At 36.5% G+C, this 20,743-nt stretch overlaps 1 protein-coding gene across 1 annotated transcript in view; it reads left to right on the top strand.

The window, feature by feature from the left end:
* LOC148939225 (uncharacterized) overlaps positions 1-15,425 on the top strand; it is a 329,493-nt gene extending 314,068 nt beyond the window's left edge. Inside the window, exon 21 of the mRNA XM_089106790.1 lies at positions 15,050-15,425. Within this exon, the coding sequence (XP_088962916.1) occupies positions 15,050-15,238 (189 nt within the window). The 3' untranslated portion in view covers positions 15,239-15,425. The remainder of the gene's footprint in view (positions 1-15,049) is intronic.
* Positions 15,426-20,743: the final 5,318 nt, after the last annotated feature.

Here is a 20,743-nt window from a genome sequence, read left to right as displayed (position 1 = left end):
CCTCAGAAAAAATTTTCAGATGTTCACTGAGTTACTGCTCAGTTATACAAAAATTGAAAGGACATTTTGCTTAGTTTAAAATAGCTCTGGTTAATTGCGCAAAATAACCGATCTTATATAACGAAAAAAAACACAAACAGACAAAATTGTAAAATGTTCATCTAGTACCTACGTAATTAGGCTGAAATGAAGATATTTATGCAGAGTTTCAACTATCTATGGCTAAGTATGCTAAAGACAAGCTATTTTCTTGCGAAAACACACAAAATCAGAAAAAATGTTCAATGTTCCTTTAGTAGCTACACAATTAGGCTGAAATGAATATATTTATGCAGAGTTTAAACTATCTATGACTAAGATTGCTAAAGACAAGCAATTTTCTTGCAAAAACACATAAAATCACAAGTAAAATGTTCAATGTTCCTATAGTACCTACGCAATTAGGCTTAAATGAAGATATTTATGCAGAGTTTCAACTAGCTATGGCTAAGTTTGCGAAAGACAAGCTATTTTTGTGAGAAAACATACAAAATCAGAAAAATGTTCAATGTTCCTTTAGTACCTAGACAATTAGGCCTAAATGAAGATATTTATGCAGAGTTTCAACTAGCTATGGCTAAGTTTGCTAAAGACAAGCTATTTTCTTACAAAAACACAAACAAAATCAGAAGTAAAATGTTCAATGTTCCTTTAGTACCTACGCAATTAGACTAAAAATGAAGGTATTTATGCAGAGTTTCAACTAGCTATGGCTAAGTTTGCTAAAGACAAGCTATTTTCTCACGAAAACACACAAAATCAGAAAAAAATGTTCAATGTTCCTCTAGTACCTACGCAATTAGGCTGAAATGAAGATATTTATGCAGAGTTTTAACTATCTATGGCTAAGTTTGCTAAAGACAAGCTATTTTCTAACGAAAACACACAAAATCAGAAAAAATGTTCAATGTTCCTTTAGTACCTACGCAATTAGGTTGAAATGAAGATATTTATGCAGAGTTTCAACTATCTATGGCTAAGTTTGCTAAAGACAAGCTATTTTCTTGAGAAAACACACAAAATCAGAAAAAATGTTCAATGTTCCTTTAGTAACTACGCAATTAGGCTTAAATGAAGATATTTATGCAGAGTTTCAACTAGCTATGGCTAAGTTTGCTAAAGACAAGCTATTTTCTTGCTAAAAAAGACAAAATAATATAATATTTTAATAGGTAACTTTTTAAATACACAATTATTATAAAAATGAAGATATTTTTGCACAGTTTCAACTAGCTATGACTAAGTTTGCTAAAGACGAGATATTTTCTTGCAAAAACACTCAACATCATAAAAAATGATCAATGTTCTTCGAGTACCTACGCAATTAGACTAAAAATTAAATTTTGAATAGTGAGTTTCAACTAGATATGGCTACGTTTTCTCATGACAAGATATTTTCTTGCAAAAAAATACAAAATCAGAAAAAATGTTCAGTGTTCCTTTAGTACATACACAATTAGGCTAAAAACGAAGATATTTATGCACAGTTTCAACTAGCTATGCCTAAGTTTGCTAAAGACAAGCTATTTTCTTGCGAAAACACACAAAATCAGAAAAAATGTTCAATGTTCCTTTAGTACCTACTCAATTAGGCTGAAATGAAGATATTTATGCAGAGTTTCAACTATCTATGGCTAAGTTTGCTAAAGACAAGCTATTTTCTCACCAAAAACACACAAAATCAGAAAAAATGTTCAATGTTCCTTTAGTACCTACGCAATTAGGCCTAAATGAAGATATTTATGCAGAGTTTCAACTAACTATGGCTAAGTTTGCTAAAGACAAGCTATTTTCTTGCAAAAACACAAACAAAATCAGAAAAAATGTTTAATGTTCCTTTAGTACCTACGCAATTAGAATAAAAATGAAGATATTTATGCAGAGTTTCAACTAGCTATGGCTAAGTTTGCTAAAGACAAGCTATTTTCTTGCGAAAACACACAAAATAATAGAAAATTTTCAATGTTCCTTTAGTACCTACGCAATTAGGATAAAAATGAAGATATTTATGCAGTGTTTCAACTAGCTATGGCTAAGTTTGCTAAAGACAAGCTTTTTTCTTGCGAAAACACACAAAATCAGAAAAAATGTTGTTAGGTTAGGTTAAGTTAGATTAGGTTAGGTTAGCCTACGTACGCGCGCATATAGGTTAGGTTAGGTTGGATTAAGTTAGGTTAGGTTAAGTTAGGTTAGGTTAGGTTAGATTAAGTTAGGTTAGGTTAAGTTAGGCTAGGTTAGCCTACGTACGCGCGCGTACGTAGGCTAACCTAGCCTAACCTAAGTTAACCTAACCCAACTTAATCTAACCTAACCTAACTTAACCTAACCTAACTTAATCCAACCTAACCTAACCTATATGCGCGCGTACGTAGGCTAACCTAACCTAATCTAACTTAACCTAACCTAACAATATTTTTTCTAATTTTGTGTGTTTTCGCAAGAAAATAGCTTGTCTTTAGCAAACTTAGCCATAGCTAGTTGAAACTGTGCATAAATATCTTCATTTTTAGCCTAATTGCGTATGTACTAAATAAACATTGAACATTTCTTCTGATTTTGTTTGTTTTCACAAGAAAATAGCTTGTCTTTAGCAAACTTAACCAGAGCTAGTTTAAACTGTGCATGAACATCTACATTTATAGCCTGATTGCGTATGCACTCAGGGACAATTGAAAATTTTTTCTTATTTTGTGTGTTTTCACCAGAAAATAGCTTGTCTTTAGCAAACTTAGCCATAGTTAGTTGAAACTCTGCATAAATATCTTCATTTATGCCTAATTGCGTAGGTACTAAAGGAACATTGAACATTTTTTCTGATTTTGTGTGTTTTCGTGAGAAAATAGCTTGTCTTTAGCAAACTTAGCCATAGATAGATGAAACTATTCATAAATACCTGCATTTCAGCCGAAGTGCGTAGGTTCTAAATTAACATTTAAGATTTTTTTCTGAATTTGTGTGCTTTTGCAAGAAAATAGCTTGTCTTTAGCAAACTTAGCCATAGCTAGTTGAAACTATGCATAAATATCTTAATTTTTAGCATAATTGTTTATGTACTCAAGGAACATTGAAAATTTTTTCTGATTTTGTATGTTTTCGTAAGAAAAATAGCTTGTGTTTATCAAACTTATACATAGATAGTTGAAAATCTGCATAAATATATTCATTTATAGTGTATTTGCGTAGGTAGTAAAGGACCATTGAACATTTTTTCTGATTTTGTTTGTGTTTTCGCAAGAAAATAGCTTGTCTTTAGCAAACTTAGCCATAGCTAGTTGAAACTCTGCATAAATATCTTCATTTTAGCCTAATTGCGTAGGCACTAAATGAACACTGAACATTTTTTCTTATTTTGTGTGTTGGATCAATAAAATAGATACACACTAGCAAACTTATACATATATATAATAAACAATTAAAAAATAACTAAATTTAAGCATAATTTCGTAGGTAATAAAGTAACCTTGAACATTTTTTCTGATTTTGTGTGTTTTCTCAGGAAAATAGCTTGTCTTTATCAAACTTAGCCATAGATAGTTGAAACTCTGCATAAATATCTTCATTTCAGCCTTATTGCGTAGGTACTAGAGGAAAATTTAAAATTTTTTTCTGATTTTTTGTGTTTTCGTGAGAAAATAGCTTGTCTTTAGCAAACTTAGCCATAGCTAGTTGAAACTCTGCATAAATAACTTAATTTTTAGTCTAATTGAGTAGGTACTAAAGGAACATTGAACATTTTACTTCTGATTTTGTTTATGTTTTTGTAAGAAAATAGCTTGTCTTTAGCAAACTTAGCCATAGCTAGTTGAAACTCTGCATAAATATCTTCATTTAAGCCTAATTGCATAGGTACTAAAGGAACATTGAACATTTTTTATGATTTTGTATGTTTTCACACGAGAATAGCTTGTCTTTAGCAAACTTAGCCATAGCTATTTGAAACTCTGCATAAATATCTTCATTTAAGCCTAATTGCGTAGGTACTAGAGGAATATTGAACATTTTAATTCTTGTTTTGTGTGTTTTTGCAAGAAAATGCCTTGTCTTTAGCAAACTTAGTCATAGATAGTTGAAACTCTGCATAAATATATTCATTTCAGCCTAATTGCGTAGGTACTAAAGGAACATTGAACATTTTTTCTGATTTTGTGTGTTTTCGCAAGAAAATAGCTTGTCTTTAGCAAACTTAGCCATAGATAGTTGAAACTCTGCATAAATATCTTCATTTCAGCCTAATTGTGTAGGTACTAGAGGAACATTGAACATTTTTTTCTGATTTTGTGTGTTTTCGTGAGAAAATAGCTTGTCTTTAGCAAACTTAGCCATAGCTAGTTGAAACTCTGCAAAAATACCTTAATTTTTAGACTAATTGCGTAGGTACTAAAGGAACATTGAACATTTTTTCTGATTTTTTTTGTGTTTTCTCAAGAAAATAGCTTGTCTTTAGAAAACTTAGTCATAGCTAGTTGAAACTCTGCATAAATATCTTCATTTTTAGTCTAATTGTGTAGGTACTAAAGGAAAATTGAACATTTTTTCTGATTTTGTGTGTTTTCGCAAGAAAATAGCTTGTCTTTAGTAAACTTATCCATAGCTAGTTGAAACTCTGCATAAATATCTTCATTTTTAGTCTAATTGTGTAGGTACTAGACGAACATTGAACATTTTACTTCTGATTTTGTTTGTGTTTTTGTAAGAAAATAGCTTGTCTATATCAAACTTATCCATAGATAGTTGAAACTCTGCATAAATATCTTCATTTCGGTCTAATTGCATAGGTACTAATGGAACATTGAACATTTTTTCTGATTTTGTGTGTTTTCGCAAGAAAATAGCTTTTCTTTAGCAAACTTAGCCATAGATAGTTGAAAATGTGCATAAATATCTTCATTTTAGACTAATTGCGTAGGTACTAGAGGAACATTGCACATTTTACTTCTGATTTTGTGTGTTTTTGCAAGAAAATGCCTTGTATATAGCAAACTTAGCATTAAATAGTAGAAACTCTTCCTATATACCTTAACTTCAGTGTAAGTGTGTTAGCACTAACGTAAAATTTAACATTTTTTCTGATGTTGTGTGTTTTTTAACAACATTATACCGTCTTGTGCAAAATTAGTAATAGATAGGTGTAAATGTGCATCGATGTCTTAATATAATAATTATTGTATAGGTACTATAGGAACATTGAACTTTTTTTCTGATTTTGTGTGTTTTCGTGAGAAAATAGCTTGTCTTTAGCAAACTTAGCCATAGCTAGTTGAAACTCTGCATAAATACCTTCATTTTTAGTCTAATTGCGTAGGTACTAAAGGAACTATGAACATTTTTTCTGATTTTGTTTGTGTTTTCGCAAGAAAATAGCTTGTCTTTAGCAAACTTAGTCATAGCTAGTTGAAACTCTGCATAAATATCTTCATTTTTAGTCTAATTGTGTAGGTACTAGATGAACATTGAACATTTTTTCTGATATTGTGTGTTTTTGCAAGAAAATACCTTGTCTTTAGCAAACTTAGCCATAGCTAGTTGAAACTGTTCATAAATATCTTCATTTTTAGTCTAATTGTGTAGGTACTTGAGGAACATTGAACATTTTTTCTGATTTTGTGTGTTTTCGCAAGAAAATAGCTTGTCTTTAGCAAACTTAGCCATAGATAGTTGAAACTCTGCATAAATATCTTCATTTTTAGTCTAATTGTGTAGGTACTAGAGGAACATTGAACATTTTTTCTGATTTTGTGTGTTTTCGTGAGAAAATAGCTTGTCTTTAGCAAACTTAGCCATAGCTAGTTGAAACTCTGCATAAATAAATTCATTTTTAGTCTAATTGCGTAGGTACTAAAGGAACATTGAACATTTTTTCTGATTTTGTTTGCGTTTTCGCAAGAAAATAGCTTGTCTTTAGCAAACTTAGTCATAGCTAGTTGAAACTGTGAATAAATATCTTCATTTTTAGCCTAATTGTGTAGGCACTAGAGGAACATTGAACATTTTTTCTGATTGTGTGTGTTTTATCAAGAAAATAGCTTGTCTTTAGTAAACTTAGCCATAGCTAGTTGAAACTCTGCATAAATATCTTCATTTTTAGTCTAATTGTGTAGGTACTAAAGGAAAATTGAACATTTTTTCTGATTTTGGGTGTTTTCGCAAGAAAATAGCTTGTCTTTAGTAAACTTAGCCATAGCTAGTTGAAACTCTGCATAAATAGCTTCATTTTTAGTCTAATTGTGTATGTTCTAGAGGAACATTGAACATTTTTTCTGATTTTGTGTGTTTTCGCAAGAAAATATCTTGTCTTTAGTAAACTTAGCCATAGATAGTTGAAACTCTGCATAAATACCTTCATTTTTAGTCTAATTGCGTAGGTACTAAAGGAACATTGAACATTTTTTCTGATTTTGTTTGTGTTTTCGCAAGAAAATAGCTTGTTTTTAGAAAACTTAGTCATAGCTAGTTGAAACTCTGCATATATATCTTCATTTTTTGTCTAATTGTGTAGTTACTAGAGGAACATTGAACATTTTTTCTGATTTTGTGTGTTTTCGCAAGAAAATAGCTTGTCTTTAGTAAACTTAGCCATAGCTAGTTGAAACTCTGCATAAATATCTTCATTTTTAGTCTAATTGTGTAGGTACTAGAGGAACATTGAACATTTTTTCTGATTTTGGGTGTTTTCGCAAGAAAATAGCTTGTCTTTAGTAAACTTAGCCATAGCTAGTTGAAACTCTGCATAAATATTTTCATTTTTAGTCTAATTGTGTAGGTTCTAGAGGAAAATTGAACATTTTTTCTGTTTTTGTGTGTTTTCGCAAGAAAATAGCTTGTCTTTAGCAAACTTAGCCATAGATAGTTGAAACTCTGCAAAAATATCTTCATTTTAGTCTAATTGAGTAGGTACTAAAGTATAATTGATCATTTTTTCTGATTTTGTGTGTTTTCTCAAAAAAATAGCTTGACTTTAGCAAAGTTAGCCATAGCTAGTTGAAACTCTGCATAAATACCTTTTCTTCTTCTTCTCACTCCTTTGAATTCTATTCACAGACTAATAAAACTATAGCAAAAAAAAACCCGTTCCTTATATTCCCACCACCGCTAATATGTAACCAGCCCTCTGATTGGCTGAGAAGGAGGATGTATCCGACTCGCTGATTGGCTGAGAAGGAAACACGTGATCTAACTGTTTCCGGGAAAGTCATAACATTTGGCAAATTCCTGTTTTTCATTCTCACTGAGAAAACCATATAACAGACATGAATTGCGGTTGACATCCATAAATGTGACAAAGTTCCTGTTTTTCAAATTCTCACTGACAAAAACCATTAAACATCCATGAAAAACATCAAATAAATCGACCAACACACATTTGGGGACCAGTGGAGGGCCTTTGGGACCCCGTTGGTCCTTTGGGAGCTCGATGGGCCTTTGGGGGCCCGGGGGTGTCCTTTGGGGGTCTGGGTGGGCCTTTTGGGGCGCCGGTGGCCCTTTGGGAGCTTGGGGGGCCTTTGTGGAACAGGGAGGGCCTTCGGGGGCCTGGGGGACATTTAAGGACCGGTGGAGGGCCTTTGGGACCTGTTGGTCCTTTGGGAGCTCCATGGGCCTTTGGGGGGCCCGGGGGTGTCCTTTGCGGGTCTGAGGAGGGCGTTGGGGGGGATGGGGCTCTATGGGAGCTTGGGAGACCTTTGGGGCCGGTGTAGGGCCTTTGGGACCCCGTTGGTCCTTTGGGAGCTCGATGGGCCTTTGGGGGGCCCGGGGATGGCCTTTGGGGGTCTGGGTGGGCCTTTGGGGGCGCTGGTGGCTCTTTGGGAGCCCGGGGGACCATTGAGGACCGGGGGAGGGCCTCTGTGGTCCGGGGGCCCTTTGGGGGTCCGGGGGCCCTTTGAGGACCAGAGGAGGGCCTTTGAGGGTCTGAGGAGGGCGTTTGGGGGCTGGGGCTCTTTGGGAGCTTTGGGGACCTTTGAGTACTGGGGGGCTTCCTTCGGGGTTGGAGTGGGGGATCGGAACCCTTTGGGGTTGGGGTCGAGGACCTCTCAACGCTGTTTAAATGGAACTTGTGTATTATAACGACCACAGAGTTTCACCCTCAAATTCTCTTCTAAAACCTTTCTTAAAATCTTCTTTCAAATGGCTGAAACTGTTTCGCCAAAATAATCCCATAAAATGGATAAAACGGTTTCGCCCAAATAATCCCTAAACGTATTTTCAGCGTGTTCCTTTTGTTTGGCATCTCTGTGCTAACGCATTTCAAATTTCTAGGAAACCCTTTCCTACGTTAATCTCTACATCTCATAAATTTTCCTAGCTAAACTATTAGGGTTTCGTTAGAATATCAATTTACCTCTCCGACTTAAAGCTCCGTGAAGCCGTATTTAAAAATAGAATTTCTATCTCTTTAGACTCCCGCATAATTCCAAGATAACATGTGATGTCAATTATAATTCCTGACACTAAAGATCAATGAAGCCCTATTTAAAAATAGAATATTAATTTTTCTCTCTGACCTAAGGAACGTTTATCCCTCAGACCTAAGATTAAAGAAGCCTTAATGTTTCTTAATTCCCCCCTTCGTGAATCAATAATTTCCCCTAGCGATTATGTAAATCAAGTTCACAGGTGCTATTTCTCAGGTTAAGCTAACCAAACAACAATGAAGCCATGTTTGTTTCTTAATTCCCCCCTTCGTGAATCAATAATTTCCCCTAGCGATTATGTAAATCCACGGAAATTCACTTCCCCCTCGAGTCCTAGATCAATAACATTGTTCCCGTTAGAATTCAATGCGCATGTGCAACCCTCGCACCGGAGCTATTACACATAGAAACATCTAATAAATCGATCTTGGAAAAAGAGGTCATTGAGCGATTACGTAATCTTTCTCCCTAGGGACTCTATGACCATATTGTTTCATAATTCCCCACGCTCGTGAATCAATAATTCCCCCATCGATTATGTAAATCACCCCTCATGTCATTCGCACGTAGCCAAACAACAACAACAACAGATCGATTGACCTTGACACACCCACATTAGACTCGGTCGATAATCCTTGAATAAATTATGTCCCGTCAGCATTAAACTAAATTGTAGATGGCAGCACGGTGTTCGTACGGGGCTGGTACCCCCTCCTCTACTGACAATGCACATTCATTTGTATTTTACAACCCTTGCACTGAGGGCTCTGAGGGGGTTATCATCCTAAAAGACCTAATTTCCAGAAATTTCAACTACGTTGAACAAAATGGATATCTCAAAATTTTGATTGGATGTGTTTTGGAAAATGGTGGGCGTAAGAGGGGCGTTAGTCGCTATTCAATAACTTTCAACTATTAAAAAAGGCACTAGACCTTTTAATTGTCAATTGAATGAGCCCTTTTGAAGTTTCTAGGACAACGCTTTAAATAAAAACTTTATATGCCCCAGGGCATAACTTACAACCCTTGCCCTGAGGGCTGTGGGGGGAGGGTTGTCATCCTTAAGGACCTAATTTCCGAAACTTTCAACTACGTTGAACAAAATGACTATCCGAAAATTTTGATTGAATATATTTGGGGAAAAGATGGGCGTGAGAGGGAGGTCAGTTGCTTTCCAATCACTTTTGACTATTAAAAAGGGTACTAGCCCTTTGAATTTCAAATCGAATGAGTCCTTTTTCAAGTTTATACGACAAAGATTTCAATAAAACCTTATATGCCCCCAGGGCATAGCTTATAATCCTCGCCTTGAGGGTGTTGAGATAGTGTCCTCCTCAAAAATATATTTTCTATCTGGAAATCGACTACGCTGAACAAAATGGCTATCTCAAAATTTTTATTGGATGTGTTTGGGGGAATGATGGGCGTAGGGGTGGCTAGATACCCTTCAATCACTTTCGACTATCAAAAAGGGAACTAGCCCTTTGAATTTCCAATCGAATGAGCTTTTTTTGAAGTTTCTACGACAATGCCTTATTTAAAAACCTTATATACCCCCAGGGCAAAACCTAGAACCCTTGCCCTGAGGGCTGTGGGGTAGTGTCCTCCTCAAAAACATATTTTCTATCTGGAAATCAACTACGCTGAACAAAATGGCTATCTCAAAATTTTGATTGGATCTGTTTGGGGAAATAGGGGGCGGGGGGGGGGGCTAGTTGCCCTCCAGTCCCTTTCGACTATTAAGAATGGCATTAGCCCTTTGAATTTCCAATCAAATTAACCTTTTTTGAAGTTTCTACAACAATGCCTTCTATAAAAACTTATATGTCCCCTGCCCATAACTTAAACCCTTGGCCCTGAGGGTTGTGGGGGATGTTCCTCGATAACAACATAATTTCTATCCGAAAATCAACACCACTCAAAAAAAGTGCTATCCCAAAACTTGTATGGACTAGGGTGAGGGAGAGAAGTGGTATGGGGGGGGGGGATAGTTGCCAGCAAAACACTTTCGAATATGAAAAAGGTCTATAGCCCTTCAAATTTCCAATTGAATGAGCCTGTTTTGAAGTTTCGACGACAAAACCTTCTATAAAAACCTTATATGCCCCCAAGGCATAATTTAAAACCTTTGCCCTGAGGGTTGTGGGGGAGTGTTCTCCTCAAAAACATATTTTCTATCTGAAAATCAACTACGCTGAACAAAATGGCAATCTCAAAATTTTGATTGGATGTGTTTGGGGGAATGACGGGTTTGGGGGCTAGTTGTCCTCCAATCACTTTCGACTATTAAAAAGGGCTCTAGAACTCTCAATTTCCAATCGAATGAGACCCCTTTGAAGTTTTTATGACGACCCCTTCCATATGAAGTGCCCTGCTCTAAAGGAAAAAAAATAATAAATAGTACATTGTGCCCACATCGCTCTTATATACCCTCAGAGCATAACCTAAAACCCTTGCCCCAAGGGTTGTGGGGGAGTTTCCTCCTCAAAAACATATTTTCTATCTGAAAATCAACAGCGCTGAACAAAATGACTATCTAAAAATTTGGATTGGGTGTGTTTGAGGAAATGGTGGGCGTGGGGGGGGGGGGCTAGTTGCCCTCAAATCACTTTCAACGATTAAAAAGGGCACTTGCCCTTCAAATTTCCAATCAAATGTGCCTGTTTTGAATTTTCTACGAGAACGCCTTCTATAAAAACCTTAAATGTCCCCAGGGCATAACTTAAAACCCTTGCCCTGAGTGTTGTGGGGGATTGTCCTCCTCAAAACATATTTTCTATCGGGAAATCGCCTACGCTGAACAAAATAGCTATCTCGAAATTTTGATTGATGTGTTTGGGGGAATGATGGGCGTGGGGGGGGCTAGTTGCCCTCCAATCACTTTTGACTATTAAAAAAAGCACTAGAACTCTCAATTTCCAATCGAATGAGCCCCTTTTGAAGTTTCTACGACGACCCCTTCCATAGGAAGTGCCCTGTTCTAAAGGAAAAAAATAATAAATAGTACATTGTGCCAACATCGTTCTTATATGCCCTAAGGGCATAACTTAAAATCCTTGCCCCGAGGGTTGTGGGGGAGTGTCCTCCTCAAAAACATATTTTATATCTGGAAATCAACTACGCTGAACAAAATGGCTATCTCAAAATTTTGATTGTATATTTTTGGGGATATGATGGGCGTGGGGGGAATAGTTGCCCTCCAATCACTTTCGACTATTAAAAAGGGCACTAGCCAATCCAATTTCCAATCGAATGAGCCCTTTCTGAAGTTTCTACGACAACTCCCTCGATACGAAGTGCCCGGGTTGAGAAAAAAAAACACATTGTGCCCACATCGTTCTTTACTTAAACAGCGCTGGCGCGCTGCCTATGATTCATAATTTGAACACTTTCATGAATAAAAGTTATTATCCATTAAGGCTAATCAGTGTTTTAAATCTTTTTTCTAAATCTGTCGCCAATCCTATTAGATGAAATAGTATCGATCAATTGTTCTAATCTGCGTTCCTATATCTTATTTGGGATTCCGGATATTATCAGCCGGCAAAGCAACTAGAAACCCTTCAACTTCAATATTATAAACGAGTTTTTGGCCTTCAGAATACAACACATACGTTAGTATTAAAGGTGATCTTTGGTATATTTAACCTGAAATTGAAAAGATATAGCCAAATCATCAAATTTTGGTTAAGACTCCTCGAACTTCCCTAGACTAGACTTGCCCGAGCAACATATGAAGATCTTCTCCTTCAATGTAACAAAACATCATGGACAGCACAAATCAAAAGGATATTAGATAAAAATGGATTTTCAATTTCGTGGGAGAAGAGAAAAGGGCCAGAAGATCATGAAAAGTTCTTCAAGGAATTTAGTACAAGACTTGAAGACCAAGAAGTGCAAGTATGGCAATCAGCTATGGATAAATCTCCGAGTCTTACTTTGTATAGAGATAATAAAAGAGAATTTTGGTCAGGAGTTTTATTTTAAGCTGGGATTGCCCATTAATTATCTGAGGATTTGGATAAAAGATTCGAGCAAATTGTCTTCCAATTTATGGTAAGGTTGTAAGGAAGATAAGGGAAGGTCCGGAGGCCGGGTGTAGTTGCTTGAGATGTGGGGAAAATAATTATGAGTTGGGCCATTTCCCCCTCCGTTATAAGCAACTCTCTCATTTAAGGGGATCAATTATCCAGGATGGGGAAGATAGGCGGCTTTGTGAGTTAATGAGGTCTAGGACTCCCCGTTATATTGTGGCAGTAGGAAATTTTGTATTGATGGGAAGGATGTCAAATGGAGTGTAATTTTTCTTTAGTATTTGTCTTTTTCGTATATGGCTATAAAAGGTTTTTAAATACAGATTATTATTATTATTATAAGTGAATAAAATTGTATATTCTTTTCAAAGTATGTTATATCTCCGTTTCTAAAATGCACGAATATTTGGAATTTCGACCTTTAGATATCCAATTGAATTTGTCTTGACAAAAATCTTTCTTCGACACAAATAAGTATCCTTTTTGTATAAAAGATGAACCCACATATTCATTAATATAGTATTATGTTTAATATTTTTGGTTTAAAATTTAGAGGAAACAATTGTTCTCATCGAGGTTATCACAAAATGTCACACAAAACTTTATTTTCGTTCTGTCCAAAACTGGGTTGAACATCATCACAGAGGTGTAAAGTATTTACTATGTGTTTAAACTAGTTTTTAAGTGTGTACTGAAAAACATTTCACGGTTTTCATTACAGACGGTCAATATTTTTTAAAACTTGCTTAGACATAGTAGAAAATAAAAGCTGGTGTAGTTTATGTTATGTTTATGTGTGAAGGATTATGAAATATGTTGTCAGTTACGATTCAGGGCAAAAACAATCTCAAACTTCAAGTTCTATTATAAAATTTTTGAACGCTGTGAAGCCTTTAGGATAGTGAAAACTAACTTTAGGCGTTAGTTGAGTACATAAAACAGGTAGGAGACTATTCACCCTCGTCACTTGCGTTGATTGCGTTGCGTTGATTGTATAGCCCCGTGATTCCCAACGTGGGGCGCAGGCCCCACAGGTGGGCATTGCAATATTTTGTGGGCCATGGCTGACTAAGCCAAAGATACATATAGTAGTACAATGACGTTCAGGGCCGTATCCAGGGAGGTTAGGGGGTTTGAACTCCCCCTCCCGATTTGTTTGTCCGACTCGTAAAAACGTAAACAAAATGAATATAGACAAATTTTCTATGCGTTTTCTGTTTTTTTTGTAAGCCCCCCCCCCCCGAAAAAATCCTTGTGTAACTCCTTCCCCTCAGAAAAAAAATTCTGGATACGTCCCTGATGACGTTATACATTGTATAAAAGGTGTTGTATTGAGACAATATTTTTCATTAGTGTAAAATATGCCAAGAATACGGCCTAAAAAAAGATGAGCTTTTAAGTTTCCTTCAGATGAATACGCGCAGAATTTTTAATAAGAAAATTTAAATATCGCATGAGGGCATGAGGAGGGCTTTAGAAATACCAAAGTGGACTGTGGTTCGAAATCAGCTGGGAACCACTGGTCTATTCCCATAAATAAAACCACAATATGTTCTTGCCATGGGTAAAGAAAATCCCTCTCAGGGTCATTTAAGAGATTGAGCTGCCGATTTTTCACATGGATGCCCAATTACAGGTTCTTTATATTGGCTAAATAGCCAATTGCCAGTGTTTCTACTCTTTTTTCTCGAAGAATCTGTAAAAGCTCGGTAATTTTCAACCAAAATAATTTTGGTTTCTTCTTTTTTTTTCTTTTAAATAGATCCGGATAGATCCGACAGAAATGGAAACACTGCATATTTCACTGATTTCCATAAAGACCGAGCAGGAATAAACGTAATCCTGTTTGGTCTCAATTATCTAGCCGTTCTACATTTTGCGCTACATTCACACTACATTCAAGTAAAACAGCTAAAACAGCTAAGTGAAACAGCTAAAATTCTAATATGCTCACAAAAGTGAATTCAAAACTTACAAAAGTTTAGGTTTTTGGCGTTAAAACAAAAATATAGGGATTAAAAATTATCAGTCCCACTGACGGAAAAAGAGAATAGCAGATAATTACTTTTAGGGGATACTGGATGAGAGTAAAGCTTTCTTTTAAATGATAATTGGTGAGCCTTAAAACTATAAAAAAGCACGAGATTCAAATTTTAATAGCACACTATTCCTCTCCATCTTCTGTACGTCTTCAGCTGGGTATCAAAAGGACGTATCTTCATAATTGTAAATTTTCAGAAGACCAAAAAAAAAAGACCTCACAGCTTTTTTATTTCCCCTCCGGTAACCGTAAAACCAAAACAGATTGATATGTATTGAATTTACATATAAATCTGTTTTTGTTTTTACGGTTATCGGAGGGGAAATAAAAAAGTTGTTAGGTTGTTTTTTTCGCTCTTCTGAAAATTTACGATTATGGTGATATGTCTTTTTAATACTCGACTGAGGATATATCCCTTCTTGAGAAGCAAATATTTTGATTTTTGTACCTTTATATTTATATTCTTGCTTTATATTAAGTGTACCATTTGTCACCAATCATAAGAACACTTAACCCTTACATATTTTCAGCCTACAGCACCGCTGCCCCCACCAGAAGCAGGAAATATTTCAACAATCACCTCTTCCAGAAATCCTTTGGCTGGATCAACCCAATCGCATAACAACCCCTTATTTAGAGACGAATTAGATTCAAGTACTGAAAGCTATGGTTCTAATAAAGCACAAGGAGCTGATAACAATGGATTCTCAATTGACTAAAGATACCCCCCTCATTCGCCCATCTAGTTTCTAGTCTTACGTATGTGTTACAGAGTTTCATATCATTCCTTCTATATTGTCATATCAAATGATAAAAGTGTGTTATTTTTACTGAATATATTATATATTATTATTCATTGATTTTATATTATGCTGAAACTTTTCATTGCTAATTATACTTGACTTACTTAGATTTGACTCTGATTCCGAGATTTTATGACTTTGATCAAACAATCGTGGTAACAAACTGTAAGTAATGAGTGACTAGAGCTAATAGTAACTAAGATTCTAAAAAAAGAAAATATAGATTAATATATCAACACCTTGCCTTTTAACGCTGACTTCAAATATATATGATCTATTAAGTTTAATGCTACCCATCAAAAGGTATGAGCCTGCAAAAATTGCCTGATTTTTAAAAAAGGATTGAAGTCCCTCCCAAAATGCAATTGATTTTCATGAAGTAAAAATATCAAAAGCAGTACATCAGAGAACCCAACTGCAGAAGTTTCAACTGTAAAAAACTCCCATCTGTAAAAATGTGGAATGTTGCATTTTTTTTCCAAGAAATAACAGTAGTGATGCCTCCATTGATTCAAAGACATCCCCAGGGAAATTATCATTATCAATTATCAAGAAAATATAGATTAATACATCAACACCTTGCCTTTTAACGCTGACTTCAAATATATATGATCTATTAAGTTTAATGCTACCCATCAAAAGCTATGAGCCTGCAAAAATTGCCTGATTTTTAAAATAAGGATTGAAGTCCCCCCAAAAAGGCAATTGATTTTCATGAAGTAAAAATATCAAAAGCAGTACATCAGAGAACCCAACTGCAGAAGTTTCAACTCCCATCTGTAAAAATGTGGAATGTTGCATTTTTTCCAAGAAATAACAGTAGTGATGCCTCCATTGATTCAAAGACATCCCTAGGGAAATTATCATTGAGTTTCAAAGAGACTCACATCCCTTTTCCCTGAGGCATCTACCGGAGCCCTCTGACGTCACGCATTCATACGGAAAATAAAATAGGGAAATTAGCATAGGGAAAATTGGATTTCGAACGCAGCCCACTGACGTCACACCCCCGCACCTATACAATGCGGTCAGCTGTTCCTAGCCCCTCGCACTTGTTTCAAGGCGACATTCACACCCTTGGCAAGACTCCAGACATAATTACTTGGAGTGTGGTAGGTATAATACGGAATAATATGAGGAGCACCTCGCCCCTATTTCTAGGCAAGATTCCAAGCGCATGTTTCTTCATGTGACACACCCTTTTGTTTTTCTATGACAAGCCCCTTTTTTTCAACGACAAGCCCCCTGACATCACACATACTCAATGCGGTTGCCAGTTTTATTAAAGGGAACACACTTGGCAAGACTCCATAACACACCCCCTGGACTCCAATGACGTCATACGACTTTCCCCGTTTCAAACGGACAGGTCTAATATGCCTAACTTTGCGTCATGAACCCATGGGGGAATCCCCGCTTGTAACGTAACGACAGCTCTCACCTTACATAATTATTGTGCAACACTGTCATGTGGTACTTTTTTCACCCGAAACCCCCAAAGCGTTTTTTTCATTAACTTAATGGCGGTACGCACTTTATATCAGGCCACCGCATAAGTGATGGACAGCGCATCCATCACTCCCAGATAATACCATTTTGATTTTTTTCGCCCAAAAGTCTCAAGACATTTTCTTTTTTTCGGCGTTTCATTTTTTCGTCCTTTCGGGCGAAAACCTTTCATATTTTTGTCATTTTCTAGAGTTTTTGGACCCACCAAGACTCGAAAGGTCATTCCCTTCCAATGATACAGCGCCCCAAGCAAGACATCCATGAAATCATTTTCAGTATTTTGTATCTGGAACTATATTCTAAAAATAACCTATAGCTTGACAGCTAAGATCCCCATTTGTTGGCACTCGTTACAATGCTGCGTTACTCTCTCAATTTGAAATACCCCAAGAGACATTTGCTCTCAAGATATTAATACCAATAAAACGAAAATGTATCGTTTCTTTACGTGAGATATTAGATTTCGCACTGTCGCGATAATACGCCCCCCCTCTAGCATGCAATACCAGAGAAATAAGGTTGATATTACATGCAAATTTAAGACATATTAAGAGCTTTTAAGGAGAATATCCATTTCTTTGAGTACCTGTTAGATTTTCACCTCTTCCATGGGAAAAAACCCTTAATGTCTCCACCCTAACTTTTAAACTGTATTTCACCCCACGATCACATTATATAACCCCCCCCCCCCTCTAACCCTGACAAGACATCATTTCAACCAAGACATTTTTCAGGCATTTCATATTAAAAAATTGTGTCTTTAAATCCCGTGATTAAAGTTTTTTTTGCAATCCAAGCCAATCATGATGCCCCACAATATACTCCACACCGCCATGGCATTTCACCCATTAGACCCCCCCCCACCCTACCCCCCTGTTTGACTTGATATTAGTGGTATATTTAAACCATATTAAGAGGTATTATTGAAAGACCTTTAACGACATGCACCGTTTCATTGAGTATTGATAGATTTCACTCTCCCTCTAGCAAAAAATTCATTTAACACCTCCAACCTTATCTTTAAGCTTTTGAGTATACTTTTCAATGAAAATGCAAACCACCTTGGTAAATTATGGATAATATTAAACACCCTCCTGACATCGCTAAGTCTCCCCCAAAACATCTTTCAGGCACTTCCTAATAAAATTATGCCTTTAAATCCCGTGGTTCAAGTTTTTGCAACCCAAGCCTATCATGATTCCCCACAATACATTCCATACCACCATGGCATCACCTCCATCCATCATCATATGGAATCACCTCCATCCATCACCATATGGCACCAGACCCCCCCCCCCCAAACGGGTGACCGGATCTTAGTGGTATATTTAAACCATATTAGGGGGTATTATTGAAAGAACTTTAACAAAAATATCCATTTCTTTGAGATAAACTTATAGATATTTCATATTACCCTAATAATAGATTCCACCCTTCACCTAGCATTCATTTTCAGAGGGTGCTTTGATAATAGCCGCAATTATTTGGCATTATTGTGGCTTATTAAAGGATAAAATATATAAACAATAACATGCGTAATTTAAGGAAAGACGAGAGGTGAGGCCTCTAGGGGAGGAGGGATAGTCTTTGGGGGAGAAGCCGTGTTTTTTCCGTCGCCAGCTCAACACTGTTATATATATAATTTTTTCGTTACAAAAAGCGGTAATTTTCAAGTGTTTATTTATTTTTATCCCGCCTCAGTCCACTAAGGTGCCGGCCTGCTCAGTGGTCACCTCGGAGCGAGTATCTAGTGCGCCCAAACTTTTTGTCTTATTTCTTAAGGAACCTAGGGCTCATTTTTTTCAGCAAAAATATCAAAACACGAAAAGAACGAGAAATTCTTGTTCCCACCCATCCCGCGTACTACGGGGGAGTTTGGTCTGTGTCTGCTCATTCCGAGGACGGAATTTGGACTTCGGCTAGGCGATAAAAGAGGTCCAAAAATTGTCTTGCTCGAGATAATTTTAAAGTAGTAATAATAGGGAAATTATCAATGAATTTCTACGGCAACCCTCTAATGTCACATCATCCCTGTTTCTAGCGCGCAGTTGGCAAGATCCCCCCCACGCCAAGGTTCCCGGCTGGCCAGATTCCTATCATTGGCAAGCTTCCTGGCCTGGCAAGATTCCTATCCCAGCAAAGGTTCCCGGCTGGCAAGATTCCCGCCCTGGCAAGATTCCAACCCCTGGCAGACCACCCGGGATTCCAGGCGTTCTAATATTTCTCCTATATTGGCATGATTCCTGGCTATTTTTTCTTGGTACATTGTTTTTCCAGAAGATCCCTGGGATTTCCCCGACCAGATCTAATTTGAATGACCACATTGTATATTACAACCTAGACTAAAAGGATCCTCTGGGGGAATCCCCCTAGCACGGCATACACACGAGTGCTCTGTAAAAACGCTGGCACTCACCTTAAGCAAACATGCCTGATGAGAGAGGATTGAAGATCATCTTGCGAGAAGGATAGATACCTAAACCATTAAAAAGTATACTTATGGTCCAGAGTGTAATGGCGCTGCCACACTGTTTTCACACTGGCATCAGCCCTCCACATGACACCAACCTTCTCCCCCTAGAACATTTTCAATCTTCTCACTCCGAAAATAAGCTTCTGGAATCAAATTAAACAATATATTTTTGAAAACAGAGGAGTCAACCCCCCCCTTTCTTTGCCTGTGTTTAATACTCTAAGCATTTCACCTCACAATGCTAGACTATTGCTGCCCCTTACAAAACTTCTCTGTCATCGCCCCATACCCCCCCCCCCCCAAAAAAAAAACAAAAAAACTTTACAGACATTTCTTGTTAAAAGTTTTACATCGAGTCATTCATTCGGGTTTTCGCAAGCAATTCACGCCACAGTACCACGCTAAAACTACTTTCTAACACCCCTTTGACACTCCTCTGCCATCATCCACATCTTGACAAAACACTTTTCAGACATTTCTTGTTAATAGTTTTACTTCAAGTCATTCATTCGGGTTTTCACTAGCAATTCACGCCACAGAGTATTTAAAACACTTCTAGGGCTTTCCTTGTCTCGGTAATGATTTTACAGGTTAACCGCGATTTTTACACTCTGTCATTAATTTCTACGCTGGTTTTGATTTCAAGGGTTACCCGTGATTTTTATAGTTTGATTTTTTTATGAAATTGTCAGGGTTTCAATGTTTTGCTAATGTTTGCATATAGGTAGACCATTATTTCTACACTTTGATCACAATTTCGATGGTATGGTCTTGATTTCTATGACTTCGTCCGGGTTCTAGTGTTGTCTCTATCATCTAGATAAGTACCTTATGATTTCTCCTGGAATATACTATCTTGTAAACGTCTTTAGAATATCAGTGGAATATTTTGGAATATCTTGGAATACATCAGTGTAAACGTCTTCTAACATTTGAAACACACACACACTTTGTTAGAAGTAACAATTTTTTTATTGTGATAACAACTTTTCTACCAGAAGTACCAAGTTTTCCTTAACACTTACAAATCTTCTCTTGGAAGCACCAACTTTTTTCCCTTAATACTAACAAACTTTTACTTAACACCCTCAAATTTCTCTTAGAAGTAACATTTCTCGTCAGTGATAACACGTTTTCTGCTTAAACTGACAAGTTTTCTGTCAAAGATACTAAATTTCTCATAGAAGTAACAATTTCTCGTTATGATAATAAGTTTTCTGCCAGAAGTAGCACGTTTTCCTTAACACTAAGAAATCTTCTCTTCGAACCAACAACTTTATCCCATTAATAGTAAGAAACTTTTACTCAACACAATCAAATTCTTCTTAGAAGTAACAGTTTTCTTAGGAGTAACAAATTTCTTCTAATAGCATTAAGTTATCCATCAAAGTTACCAAATTTCTCATCGAAGTAACAATTTTTGTGAATGATAACAAGTT

The sequence above is a fragment of the Artemia sp. Qi Xiang Cuo genome, chromosome 21 (assembly GCF_049724085.1).
Source record: "Artemia sp. Qi Xiang Cuo chromosome 21, ASM4972408v1, whole genome shotgun sequence".
Taxonomy (NCBI): domain Eukaryota; kingdom Metazoa; phylum Arthropoda; class Branchiopoda; order Anostraca; family Artemiidae; genus Artemia; species Artemia sp. Qi Xiang Cuo.
Note: the sequence above shows the minus strand (reverse complement) of the source record. Positions and strands in the feature narration are given on the sequence as shown.